General features: G+C 36.8%; 1 protein-coding gene across 1 annotated transcript in view; it reads right to left on the bottom strand.

The window, feature by feature from the left end:
• DCBLD2 (discoidin, CUB and LCCL domain containing 2) overlaps positions 1-15,469 on the bottom strand; it is an 84,488-nt gene that overhangs the window by 48,711 nt on the left and 20,308 nt on the right. The window contains exon 2 of the mRNA XM_010841925.1: positions 12,981-13,208. Coding sequence (XP_010840227.1) covers positions 12,981-13,208 — 228 coding nt within the window. The remainder of the gene's footprint in view (positions 1-12,980; positions 13,209-15,469) is intronic.

Here is a 15,469-nt window from a genome sequence, read left to right on the forward strand (position 1 = left end):
TTTCCAGTGGTCATGTATGGATGTGACAGTTCAACTGTTAAGAAAGCTGAGTGCCGAAGAATTGATGCTTTTGAACTGTGGTGTTGGAGAAGACTCTTGCAAGTCCCTTGGACTGCCAGGAGATCCAACCAGTCCATCCTAAAGGAGACCCATCCTGGGTGTTCATTGGAAGGACTGATGCTGAGGCTGAAACCCCAATTGTTTGGCCACCTCATGCGAAGAGTTGACTCATTGGAAAAGACCCTGATGCTGGGAGGGATTGGGAGCAAGAGGAGAAGGGGACGACAGAGGATGAGATGGCTGGATGGCATCACTGACTCGATGCACATGAGTTTGGGTGAAATCCGGGTGTTGGTGATGGACAGGGAGGCCTGGCATGCTGCGATTCATGGGGTCACAAAGAATCGGACACGATTGAGTGACTGAACTGAAGTTTCATGTGAGAAAATGTACCTTGAGACCTTTACTCTTACTTCACACATTCACAAAGAACAATCTGGATGGACTGAGGATTTAAATGTGGAGAAGGGGAAAATTAAAGCATTTAGAGGAAAACCCTGAGAACATCTTCATAACCTGTAAGGGGGCAAACATTTTAAAACAGAATGTGAAAAGTATTAATACTAATCATGAAAAAAAAATTGTAAACATTAAAATTAAGTTAAAATTAATGTTTGCTTATCAAAAGATACCAATATAAAGGAATAAAAAGGAAAGGTGTATTAAGGGAGAATATTTGTAACATTTATATCTAAAAAGAACCCATATATTTAGAATATATAAAAGAACCCCTACAAATGAGAAAATAATTATCCAATAGAAAAAAATGCATTAAAAACTTCAAGATTCTTCACAGAAGACATTCAGTGGCTAATAAATACATGAAGAGAGAACAATATCATTAGCCATTAAATAAGGCAAAGCTACAATGTGATATCTGTTCATACAAACTAGAAGTGTGATAAAAGAAAAAAATAGAGAACAATAACTAGAACTCTCCTACATTGGTGGTGGATGTGGAATGGCACAACCACAGAGGTTCTTGGCAATATCTACCAAAGCTGACCATATGGACACTCAGTTTAGTTCAGTTCAGTTGCTCAGTTGTGTCCGACTCTTTGCGACCCCATGAATTGCAGCACACCAGGCCTCCCTGTCCATCACCAATTACCAGAGTGCACTCAGACTCACGTCCATTGAGTCAGTGATGCCATCCAGCCATCTCATCCTCTGTCGTCCCCTTCTCCTCCTGCCCCCAATCCCTCCCAGCATCAGAGTCTTTTCCAATGAGTCAACTCTTTGCATGAGGTGGCCAAAGTACTGGAGTTTCACCTTTAGAATCATTCCTTCCAAAGACATCCCAGGGCTGATCTCCTTCAGAATGGACTGGTTGGATCTCCTTGCAGTCCAAGGGACTCTCAAGAGTCTTCTCCAACACCACAGTTCAAAAGCATCAATTCTTTGGTGCTCAGCTTTCTTCACAGTCCAACTCTCACATCTATACATGACCACAGGAAAACCCATAGCCTTGACTAGATGGACCTTTGCTGGCAAAGTAATGTCTCTGCTTTTCAATATGCTATCTAGGTTGGTCAGGGAACCAACAATTCCTCTTCTAGATACAGAAATATGCATTAATGTTCACCAAAAGATAGGTGATAGAACATTCACAGCAAACAATTAATAACAGCCAAAAAGGGTTATTCATATAGTGGATATATCTTAGTTTCCTTATTGTCAGAAGTTTAGCTTGCTTCTGATTTTTCTACACAGTGAATAACATTGCAATAAACATTTTCCTAACATAGCTTCTATCTTTTAAAATATTTAAGAGTGATTTTTAGAGTGATTTTTAATATTTGCTTCTACACTGCTACTTAAGTGAGCTATACCAGTTAATATAGCCTCAATATTAAAAAAAGACAAATTTCATCACACCACTATATTAAAAGCTATGTTTTTAACCAATCCAAGAGTAAGGGAGGTCATATACTTAGCTCTAAAACTTTTACATTTCTCTGATTATAAGAAAAGTTGCCTCCTCCAATATCCTCCTTCATAATGGCAGCATGGACAAAAGAGCACCCAAATTTTTATCAGTACCCATGATGGTGACCAAAGGGTCCTGACTGAAAATGTTTTTGCAATCATTCGGATCAAAATATCTGCAAAGCAATACCAATCTTCCTCATCAAATTTTTCTAAGTAGGCTTTTCTTCTCTCTTGTGAAACTTTCTACCTGAACTGAGAACTATGAGACTTTTTCTCTGGAAAATCAGCACATTTCTGGATAGAGGAAAGCTCCATACTCAGAAAAGGTAAATGACTCAAGGCACTGGCTCTTATTAAGTTGACAGCTTCTTTTAGGACAGCTGGCAGAGTTTTCTTATACTAAGTACACTAATGTGAAAAGCAATGAGTTATAACTGTGTGGACTTCAGCAAAACCAAATGTGCTGCCAAGCATCACAGGTGAGACATACACAGAATACCAAGAAATTTCTTTCAAAGATTTTCTGGAAAAGTAAACTTTTTACCACTAATAAGATGTCAAAGACTTTTTAACATTTCCTGTAAGGGTTCACAAATAGGAGTTCTTGGGCACGGTCAGCATCACATGGCCTAGTTTTATCCAGTTGAATGACAATGAGAAATGGGACAGGTGTCAATTCCTCACTAACCTGTCTCAAAACATTAGAAAAAACATTCCGAAGGACACCATTTACAGAGACAAAGCTTTAGCATTTCTCTATTCTTGTCCACAAACCAGCTTGACCATTCTAGAGTACACAGATTCACTAAGGCCTTTTGAAATGCATGTAGCTTCTGTACTTTCCAATGCAACAAACAACCTCATACAACGCTTCTGCATTAGGAACAAATCCAAGTTAAATGTGGGTACCCATCCAGCTTCTAATTAAAAAAAATTCACAGTAATCAATGTATTTTTGTGGTAAACACATATGAGATGACTTTAGCCTTCTTGAGATCATGTTTTCACAGACCAGGACTTTATCTCACATGAAATTCTTACATGGCTCTTATGTCTACTACATAAGACACCCATAATCATTAAGATTAGAGATCACTTCTTTAACTCCTGCCCATAAATAAAATGTTAATGATGATTTTACTGTAATAACACTTCTTTCAAATCAAATAATTTATACTTTAACTTGATGTAAAATAATACTTTTTTTTTTTTGACAAAGAAAACTTTAAAAGAAACTCCAAGAATGAAATTTATTTTATTTTTGTTAGGGTCACAAATCCCTAAAACATATCAAGAGATTTCATGGAGTCTAAAAGTAATTTAACTGGCAAAGGTTAATGAAAGACCCATCAGGGGAGACAAAGACACTTAAAGATATCCCATGCATAGCTAGAAAATACTGAAAACTAAATCCACTGGTAGATAAGATGACTGACCTCAGAGAAGGAACTTAAAAGCAAAGAAATCCTGAATAGGGGAATTTTGGATAGGAAACACTTCGGTGGGAGAAGTAGGTTAAAAGTAGCAGAGAGATATGGAAACTGTATGGCAAAGATGGGGACGTGATCAAATAAGAGCAGAAAATTTAGGATCTTGCAAGATTATATATATATATATATATATATATATATGGATATACAATCCCTTCCCTTCTATAGCCTCTTCTCTTGAGGGGAAAAAAAAAGTAGGAAAGAAAAATTTACTACACTAATAGAAGAGGGCTATCATGAACTTATGATAAACTACAAAACTTGTAAACCATATAAACCACTGCAAACTGCCAGTATTGTCCACAGAAATACTTAGGCACTGTCTTTATCTATTTAAACAAAAAAGGTAGGAAAAAAAATGAGAATCTCAGCAATTCAATTTATGGAAACCCCCTCATCCCCCAAAATGATGGTAAAACAGAAAGAAACTGGAACACAGCACTAAACTTAATTAAATGTCCTCAAACAAGCAACTGGGGATATGGCAAAACACCTCGAAACAGAAACTCAAAAACTAAGAACAGAAATGGACCAAAAGTAGGGGAAAAAAAAGAGTTGGCTGATCTCAGAAAAGAAATGCTTTAAAAAAGTGACAAAATTATGTCAGAAATATTACAAGGTGCACAAGGAATAATATTTGAATGCAAATATGATAATAAATGTTGAAGAAAAGAACAAATACAATGAGAAAAGGAAACTGAAAAAAGTAAAAAGTATCAATGAGAACGTGGCTTAAATGAATGTGATTGAAACAGCAAAGAAGGCTGTTTTCTTACAATTAAGGTATTTTAAAAAGATACACACGACAATGGAACAGAAATAACATTAAACTATAATTCAAGAAAGTTTTCTAGAATCTAAATAGTGAAAGAGCTCATTGGATACAGTGAAAACTAACCCAATGATAAACTTCAATACATATCCTTGTAAAACTGTTTGACTTTAAAGGAATCTTTACGTAAGCTTCAATACAAAAATTAAGTATCTTATAAGGGCAAGAGAATTCAATTAGTATCGAACTTCTCAAAAAATAACAATAACATAAAAAAGCCAGGCAATAATGGAAGAGCATTTTTTTTTAACTCAAAGAATGAAAAAAAAAAAAAAAAGTCAAAGAATGAACATATGAACCAAAAACTTACATATAAGATCAAACTGATACTCAAGGTAAGAAAAAATTTTAAATTAAGCAGCTCTAAACATACAAGATAACTGTACTCAAGCCTCTTTTAAGGAATCAATCTATTCAAAGATGAACTTCACTCATTTAAGATACATTTGGGAGAACTTAAGTAAAAAGACTGCCAGTGAGCATTTAATATATTTAAACAGTGATAAAAGTTGGATGAGTTGAAGATTAAGATATTATATGATACAGGCTATGTGTTATAAATTTTGTTCTGTCAGAGTAGAAATGAGGAAAGCAGCAGGAAGGAAAGAGGAAATAATTAGGTTGGTACAAATGTAATTGCAGTTTCGGACTGTGAATTTTATATCATTATAAATAGGCTCCAACACATCTTTATTAATCGAAATAGGAACCATTACAATCAGTACATTTTTGCCCATGAGAAATATGCTTTCTTATTCTTGTAGCATAAAAATTGTGCTTCAGGATTTAATAAACTCTTTTAAAACATTTTCTGCCTCCTGCTGGTTGTGGAAGCATTTTCCCCACAAAAAGTCGTCCAGATGCTTGAAGAAGCGGTAGTAGGCTGACGAGAGGTCAGGTGAAAATGGTCAACGAGGCAAAACTTTGCAGCCCAATTCATTCAACTTTTGAAGCATTGGTGTGAGACATGTGGTCAGGCTTTGTCATGGAGAGGAAGCGGGCCCTTTCTGTCAACCAATGCCGGCTGCAGGCATTGCAGTTTTTGGTGCATCTCATAGATTTGCTGAGCATACGTCTCAGATGTAATGGTTTTGCCAGGATTCAGAAAGCTGTAGTGGATCAGACCAGCGACAGACCACCAAACAGTGACCATGACCTTTTTTTGGTGCAAGTTTGGCTTTAGGAAGTGCTTTGGAGCTTCTTTCCAGTCCAACCACTGGGCTGGTGATCGCCGGTTGTTGTATGAAAGCCACTTTTCATTGCAAGTCACAATTTGATCAAGAAATGGTTCCTTATTGTTGCACAGAATAAGAGAAGACGATACTTCAAAACGACAATTTTTCTGATTTGTGGTCAGCTCACGAGGCACCCACTTACTGAGCTTTTTCACCTTTCCAATTTGCTTCAAATGCCAAACGACCATAGAATGGTCGACACTGAATTCAGCAACTTCTCGTATAATTATAAGAGGATCAGCTTCGATGATGCTCTCAATTGGTCATTTTCAACTTCTGATGGCTGGCCACTATGCTTATCTTCAAGGCTCTTGTCTTCTTTGCAAAACTTCCTGGACCACCACTGTGTTGTATGATTGTTAGCAGTTCCTGGGCCAAATGTGGCAAGTTGTCTCTGCTGCTTTTTGACCCATTTTGAACTCAAATATAAGAAAATCACTTAAATTTGCTTTTTTGTCTAACATCATTTCCATAGTCTAAAATACATATAAAATACACAGCAAGTAATAAGTCATTAGCAAAAAAAAAAAAAACACAGTGAAAGACATGTAGTAAAATGAGGTATAACATAACCATATTTATTTCAGAACGTATTCAATATCAAATGGTAAATTCCAACAAGGCAAAAATCACAATTACTTTTGCACCAACCTAATAGAACAGTTCACTGAATGTTATATGAATAAAAGATAGGAGTTACAGGCAACTGGTAGGAATGAAAAGACACCATGAAAAATAGACAAATCAGATAATAAAACATGAAGCCAATGGGATTAGAGGCATTTAAGAATATAAAATCAAATAAATTGGAAGGTAATACTTAAAACTACAAAACTTATTTAAACTCCAAAAGGAGTTTAAATATAGATGAAAAGAAAACAATACAAAGAAATAAACACAGCAAATATAAAACACATGACTGATTATACCTTAAAATAACATGAGTTAAGCCAAAAAAAAAAAGTTTTATAAACAGATAAAACAGGTCTTAGCTTTAATTATTTAAAAAAAATATTTTCAATTTGGTTCATAAAATGAGACCCTCAAGTATGTAATACACAAGAAATACATCCCAAACAAAATGATTCAGCAAGGCTAAAAGGAAAGGAATGAACAAAGACAGGAATGCCAAGCAAATGAATGTAAAAAGAGATGAGGAGGAAGGTGTCTACGTGATACTAATATCAGACAAAGAAAAATGCAAACTAAAAAGTACTAAATATGACAAAGGAGAAACTTTTTAATGCTAGAAGTCACTATTTAAAATGAAGACAATATAATTATGAATAGCTATGCAACGACATTGCAATCACCTTTATAAAAGTAAAAACCCAAAGATATGCCGAAAGAACAAAGATACTAGAAACAGATCAAGTAGATAAAAATATGAAAACCTGAACAGCATAATAAGATATTTTGGATGCATATTAAACTTTATATCTTACTATTAGAGAATAAACCATCCTCTCAAGCATACATCAGACAGTCACAAAAAAAGATATCTTAGGTTATACATAAAAGCAAGTTCCATAAAGAAGAATATTATAATTTTTCTAAGCACAATGCAATAAAACTAAAACACTATTAACAGTAATAGTATGTGTACAATGTTTATTTTAATACTAACTACCTGAGGATCAACTTGGAGGCAGTGAGCTGATACTCTCAATCTAAAGCAGCACTACTGAGAATTGGGGCCAGACAGTACTTTGGGGGCCTGTCCCATGTGCTGTAGGCACATAACACACCTCCTAGATGCCAGGAACACTGCCTGTCCCCGGTGGGACAACCAAAAACATCTCCAGACATCTCCAGTGTCCCCTTGGAAGGCAAAGTACCAAACTTTTGAGGACATTGTCCAAAGAAAAAATGACAAAGCTTGCAAAAAGAAAAATCAGTTGACTGAGGTTTAGAGAGTTAAATTAAGCATGAGGCTGAAGCTAAATACAAGAGTTACAGGTCCAGCTAGGATTTAGAGAGAGAGAAGGGTAAGGATTAGGATAATCTGTAATAGAAATCTGAGCGAGTTAATGAAGGAAGATATTACCTCTGGGTGGTTAGCTTTCATATAAGTTGTGTTTGTTGTATAAAAAGTTTGTCTCTCTTATGTTTGTGCATCAGTTAACATATTTTAGTCACTGTAGAAAACAGATTTTTCAGGGCTGACATTTGTTTTGATTGGTCAACACCTATGTTGAAACTACTATTAAATATTTTATAATACTGACTGTAAAGAAAAAATAATGTCAGAATAGGGAGTTCCCTGGTGACCTAGTTGTTAGGATTCTGGCCTTTCACTCTTGTGGCCCAGATTTAGTCCTTGATCAGGGAAATGAGATCCTGCAAGCTGCCACGTGCCCCCCTCACCCCCCCAAAAAATGGTTATTTCAAAATAAATAAAGGAAAAAGCTAAAAGGAAAAAGTTAATGTTTACTAGAAAGTTGCTAGTTTCAACAGTTTAGGGTAAGTGGCTACTGCTGCTGCTTCAGTCGTGTCCGACTCTGTGCGACCTGATAGACGGCAGCCCACCAGGTTCCTCTGTCCCTGGGATTCTCCAGTCAAGAACACTGCAGTGGGTTGCCATTTCCTTTTCCAATGCATGCATGCATGCATGGTCGCTTCAGTCGTGTCCGACTCTGTGTGATCCCACGGACAGCAGCCCACCAGGCTCCTCTGTCCACAGGATTCTCCAGGCAGGAATACTGGAGTGGGTTGCCATTTCCTTCTCCACAGGGTAAGTGGACCATGTAGTAAAAGAAATTAAGGAGTAAGGTCACCACCACCACATGTGTACGCTCAGTCAGGTCCTGCTCTTTGCAACCCCATGGACTGTAGCCCGTCAGGCTCCTCTGTCAATGGAATTTTCCAGGCAAGAAATATTGGAGTGAGTTTGCAATTTCCTATTCCAGGGGATTTTTCCAACCCAGGGATAGAAACCATGTCTCTTGTGTCTCATGTACTGGCTGGATACCTGTTAATACCTGCCAATAGATACCTACTAATAGCTGGTATCTATTACTCTATAGCCTAGTGGTTGAGGTTATAGACTTTGCTGTTAGCCAGACCTTAATTCAAGTCCCAACTCTGCCTATACAACTTTGGGCAAGTTGCTTACTTTTTTAATTTATCTGTTTTATGGGAATAATGTGCAGGATTCTTGTAGGACTCAATACAATCAAGCATGCCAAGGGCTTACAGTAAGAGACACCAATTCTGGAGCCAGGCTGCTTAGGTTTGAATTCCACACAGCAATTCGCCAGCTGTATGACCTTGGGCAATTTATTCAACCTCTCTGTGCTGTAGTTCTCTCATCAGTAAATGGGGGTGATGAAAGTACCTATCTCAAGAGTTCTTGTGAAGACTATATAAGTTAATTGACAAAAGAGATTTGAATAGTACCTGGCACAATGCAAGCACTGCATGCATGGTAGTTATTTTCATTATTAAACTGAGCTTCTACAGAATAAGAAATAAAAAAATTAGAAATCATTATCATCATTACATACCTAATATTATCATTACTTTAGCTTTTTCAAAAGGTTTGGTGGTAAAGAGAAAGAAAACATATTTACTTTTTCTCTTAAACAAGGAAGACCTAAGCATATTATAGAGAAAGGGGACAAACAATACAGAAAGGGAAACTTCTCTGAAAACATAATAGACACGGAATCATTTACGAGATGAAGCCCTGAGGACCTCAGTTTCCCTCTTTGTAAATATTATCTGAAGAATCTAAGAGACACAATTTTTAAAGATACTTTGGATGAAGGTTTAAGACAGAATATATATCTTTAAATATACCTTTGAACACATAGACACACATTTACATTTATTTACAGAATGCATTTTCCTTTAATAGCTACTAGGTTTTAAAATATTTAGCTTCTCTTTTAGAGATCTACCCACAAATTACTTCATCTCCCCAAAAGTTCATTTAAAATGGAAATTTTAAGCAAAATCCAGGAAGAAAATATATACAATAGAGTGGGAAAAGGACACAAGTAAGCAAAGATTTTTCTCTTAAATATTTGTTTTTAAATTTCATGTTTGGACTAATTATCAACAATATCCATCAGGGAAACGATGCTGCTGCTGCTGCTGCTGCTACTACTGCGTCGCTTCAGTCGTGTCTGACTCTGTGCGACCCCATGGACTGCAGCCCACCAGGCTTCTCCGTCCATGGGATTCTCCAGGCAAGAACACTGGAGTGGGTTGCCATTTCCTTCTCCAATGCACGAAAGTGAAAAGTGAAAGTGAAGTCGCTCAGTCGTGTCCGACTCTTAGCGACCCCATGGACTGCAGCCTACCAGGCTACTCCATCCATAGGATTTTCCAGGCAACAGTACTGGAGTGGGGTGCCATTGCCTTCTCCATAAACGACGCTAGTAGATGTCTATGAACCAAAATAAAATATTGGAGTTATATATGTATAGAAAGTTAAGATTAACAACAAATGAACTTAATTTTCACCTCTATGATTGTGGGGCAACCACAGAGCAACCACTATGTCTCAGACACCAAAGATTAAAGAATAATCAAAGGGGAAAAGCCACAATGAAAGTTTTTCTCATTCCAACACAATCTGCCTATCAAAGGAACAGATCTGGAGAGCCAGTCTTAACTCTATCATTAAACACATCCTTTTTGTCTGTGAAAATAGGTACCGCTACACTAATTTCACAAAGATTTCTGGACAGTCTAGCTACTTAAAAAGTTGTTATATAGTATCATAAAACACTCATATGTTTAAATAATGTTACATATTACTGCCCACTCTTTAAAGAAAATAGAAAATAACCATGTAAGCCAAAAGTGCTTTATCAATTAAGTCACATTCTAATGATTTACAATTTAAAAAGTGATTCCTTGAGAAACATTCCTTTCGCTTTCTTGATTATTCCATAATACAATCTTTCAGGGGATAAAAGTCCCTAAAATTAACACTTACAGGGGAAAAAAAAAATCTAAGCTTTATACCAATGTAGGAACCATATTTATAGGAAAACGCAGCTCATTTGAAGCTGCCTCTGTTCAGAAGGGACCCTGAGAAAAGATAACACAGAAAACAGGATTCTTTACCATTGTCACTGGAATCCTAATGCCCACATATATTTGTTTCTATCCTATAATTCCTGGCATATCTACCTAATCAGAATATTAAACAGTTATTCTTGAATGACCTTTATTTCTCTGCCAATCAGGAAAGTTACTTTTCTACCCTTCCCCTCCCCTGCCCCAAACAGCTCCTCAAATGGAGGACCAGAGGATATATGGTAGGTGGTGATGGGAGGGGTAGGGAGGTGGGGTGGAGCAGAACTAAAGTCCAACAGGAATCATCACTCAGTCCCCTTGACCTTTCTGCATCTTTCCACTCACCTGTGTGAAGAGATAGCAAGGGAAAACAAACCCCATGGAAATAAGGGAGAGCTGAGCACTGTAAAGTATTACTTCATTTAAGCTTCCTACAGTACAGGTGATGACTTTGCAGTCTGGACCGAGGCCCTTGTAGAAACGATTCTCAGCAAGTAGGTCCTAGAACTGGTATGAGAACCTGGTGAGTGATTTAAAACCTGTGCTCCATTTCTTTCCCATGTCACTCTTCCTCTTTAGCAGCATAACCCTATTGTCCAAATACATAATCCTCTTGTCTTTTTTTAATAAAAAGCACTTTCATTATGGAAATTAAAAAAAAACAAACAAACACGAAAGTAGAGAGATGCACTCCCATGTGCCTGGTGTGCCATTCTGGTTTCACCTGCCCTCTTCCTACCACTTTTTTCTCTGACATATTTAAAAACAAATCCAAGACATTTTTTTTGAACTTCAGAATGTCTCTAACAAACCAGATCTTGAACAAACCAATATAACATTACCACATCCCAAAAAATTATTCCTGACTATTGCTGTATGCCCAATTACTCTTATCTTACCCTAAAATTTCTCTGCTTATCTTAAAAATGTCTTCTTGCAATCAATTTGGATCAAGATCCAAACAAAATCACAAGGGCCACACATTACTTTTGGAAGACATCTCTCTCTAATGCATGCCAGTTATCTTGATCTCCTTCCTTTTCTTTTTTTAAAAAATGCCACTTATATATAGTCTTTATGGTTGATAGAATGTGTTTCTCTAGCTCCTTTATTTCCTAGAAACTGCTAAGGGCTTGATCAGATCATGGTTCACATTTTTCATCGTTGTCTCAAAGCTGCTCAGGTGGTACTGCTGACTCCCTACTGCATCACCTCAGGAGGCAGTTAATATCCAGCTGCCTTCTATTAATGTTACAGTTATAGATAGTTCCTCAGGCAATTTGAGTTTCTAAAAGTTTATCTGAGACCATATATTCAAGGCAACATGCACATGGTGATCAAGAACCCAGATTAATTGAGAGCTAACTGGGAGACAACAGTGGTTATCGCTCAATAGACCAGGAACTGTTCCTCTTGGTAGGTAAGAGGCTGAAAAGTGGGGAAGAGATGAAGGGTTTGACTCGAGATGGAGAGGAGCCCAGGAGATGCACACGATGCTCAAAAGAACAGGATACTAAGTTCCAGTTATAGTTCTAAAAGACATTTTACATACCTGTATCAGTAAGTCTTTCCAAATAAAGTCACAGATAGATTTATTTATTCTATGATATTAATTCACCAAGATAGTCCTAGGAATTTTTCTACCTTTCCTGCTAAAGAGAAAGGTGCTGATCTCTAACCAAAGGTTCTCAACTTGACCTCAAAGTATATTCTCCTGGGAAGCTTTAAAATTCCCAAGGTGTGAGTCCAACCCAATCCTGATTCAACTGCTTTAGGTTGGGGACCAGAGATCCGGCATTATTTAAAAATCTATCCAGGTGACTCTAAAATGCAGCCGTAATTGAGAACCATTGTTCTTAGCTAAAAGTAAGGACAACAGCAACTAATATTTACTAAGCAAATATTATGTGTCAGGTACCCTTCTAAGCACTTCACATGTACTAGTCTCATTTGCTATATTACAACTGAGGAAACAGAGATCAGGTAACTTGCCTGAGGACACAGAGCAAGTTAAAAGCAGAGTTAGTACTTTACTAACAGGAGGTTTGAATCCAAAACCCATGCTCTTAATTATTATGATATACTGACTCCTAAGCATGACTTATATTTAACTGCAGATAAAATTATCAAAGAAAAAAACCAATACAAAAAGATAATTGACTTTCTCCTCCTTAGAAGCAGTAGAGTGGTATCTTGTTGCAAAGGAACCAACACAAGCTTATTAGAAAAGTGGACAAGACAGACAAGAATCTTCTTTTCCAAAAAAAGATTCAAATTTAAGATTTCCAGACATTCCAATAATTTCCCACATATCCTATGGAGCATAATTACTCAGTGTTAAGTATCTAATATGGCTTCAGTTTTAAAACTCTGGCCACTGATATATTGAAAATGTCCTACCTATTTCGGTTCTACCAACTCCAATTCCATTGTAAATTCTCAAGTAATTAAAGTGACAAGAATCAGAATCTTCGATGTCAAAGTCACCAAATTTGATGCGCACTCTCTCTCCCGTCTTTACACGAATCTCCCATTCGCAAACAGTGCTGTTAGGATAGGTGTGTGGGTAGTTTATAGACGTCAGGGTTCCACTTTCAGGACCTAGTACAGTATGTCCACATCCATCACCTTAAAAAAAAAAAAAGTTAAAAAAGTGATATATTATTCTTTATATCTTTAGCTTACACTATAAATAATCAGGGTTCTGTGAATATTTTAAAATACGTATGACATCAGATATTTTATACCAACCACCAATACGTCTGGTACACAAGATATACTAGATGACATGGTTCTTGGTAAATCTAGTTGTGTGAGCCAGGTGAAGCCAGGTTAGGTCAAAATAATCAATGGTTAGCTTTATGAGTTCAAAGAACTTTCCAATCAGAATAAACAGAAGTAAACATAACTTAGCAACAATTATACCATATTTATATATACATATCATAATAAATCCAATCTTTAAGAGTATTCACAGTAATTGTTCAAAATAAATAAAACTATAAAAATAAACCTACATGATCAGTTTCATCTATTTACTTACAAATACCACAAGCCTTTTCTAAAATCTCTGTAAGAAGTTGAATGATTTCTAAAAATACTTAAGCTATACTAAAGACAGGCTTCCCAGGTGGCACAAGTGGTAGAAGAACCAGCCCGCCAATGCAGGAGACTTAAGAGATGGGGGTTCGACCCCTGGGTGGGGAAGATTCCCTGGAGGAGGGCACGGCAACCCTTCACATATTGGTAGCAGCATTATTTGTTCCAGAAATTCCCTCAGCAACTGAATATGGAAACCTAGCTAACTTAACACATAGTAAAAATCCAATATCCGCATTCTTCCCTCTATCATAAAATGTGCTATTTCACTGAGCACCTGGAAAGAGACAATAATACTGATTAAAAAGTTTCAGCTGCTGCTCCAATTGTATCATTTAGCATTCCTTAATGATGGGATTCAAATAAATGTCTAATAGGAAAATGAATACATCCTTTCAAAATGATACTATTTTCTCCTTCAAAAGAGCTGTTTATAATCACCTTCTCGAATTGTTCAGAACTTCAAAAAAAACTATTAAAAGTGACACTTCTGAGTTTTAACCTCAATATGGATACAGATGAATTTAAGAAAACTTTCTATTATCTTGATTTTTTATTTTTAAGAACAATGCAGGGCTGATTTTATTTACTAGAACAGAGTTTTAAAAGCCTATGAATAAGAACATAGTATCTAGCAAGTAGCAGTTGTAAAATAAATGTTTATTTGCAAGGAGATCCAACCAGTCCATCCTAAAGGAAATCAGTCCTGAATATTCATTGGAAGGACTGATGCTGAAGCTGAAACTGCAATACTGTGGCCACCTGATGTGAAGAGCTGACTCATTTGAAAAGACCCTGATGCTGGGAAAGACTGAAGGTAGGAGGAGAAGGGGACGACAGAGGATGAGATGGTTGGATGGTATCACCAACTCCATGGACATGAGTTTGAGTAAACTCCAGGAGTTGGTGATGGACAGGGAGGCCTGGTGTGCTGCAGTCCATGGGGGTCACAAAGAGTTGGACACGACTGAACTGAACCGAATTGAATGAATAAAGAAACTGTACATTAACCTATGAAAAAGTTATCTCTAACTAGTCCCACAACTAGCTTCAAGGAAGGAACAACAACTCTGTACCTAGATTCTGAGGACAATACTTAGTGTCTTTTGCTAATAAGGAAATTTTACTCTCAAATCCACATTAGTATTGTTACTTAGTCTACTAAGGTCAATGCCAACATCCGGCTTCTTAAATGAATCTCCCTCTGTTGGTAGCTTTTAACCAACATTGTGCTTAGTCACTCAGTTGTGTCTGACTCTTTGTGACCCCATGTACTGTAGCCCGCCAGGTTCCTCTGTCCATGGGGATTCTCCAGACAAGAATTCTGGAGTGGGTTGTCATGGCTTCCTCCAGGGGATCTTCCCAGCCCAGGGATCGAACCCGTCTCCCTAATTGTGGGCGGATTCTTTACCATCTGACCCACCAGGACTTAATTTGTCTTCTATACCTGCCTTCACTGCACACACAAAAATGAGGCATTGTGGCTCAATAATATCATAATACAGAAAGGCACCATTAAATAAACCTGTGAGTTTTTGTGATACATCCACTGATCTTTTACAAATATAAAATTTAGAACATTATACAACTCAGAGGAATAGAAAATAACCACAAAGTTCCCCTGAAACTACCATGAAAATACCTTTAATATCACTACTGGATATCACCTAAATTAAAAACACAAAGATACAAAAACCTCCCTTGTGAAAATAAATGAATTATAATTTAAATAACTTTTGAATAATCACCAGTGTTTTTCCTTAGAGAAAAAGACAACCATCCTAAGAGAA

Source organism: Bison bison, unplaced genomic scaffold (assembly GCF_000754665.1).
Source record: "Bison bison bison isolate TAMUID 2011002044 unplaced genomic scaffold, Bison_UMD1.0 scf7180017864168, whole genome shotgun sequence".
Classification (NCBI taxonomy): Eukaryota; Metazoa; Chordata; class Mammalia; order Artiodactyla; family Bovidae; genus Bison; species Bison bison.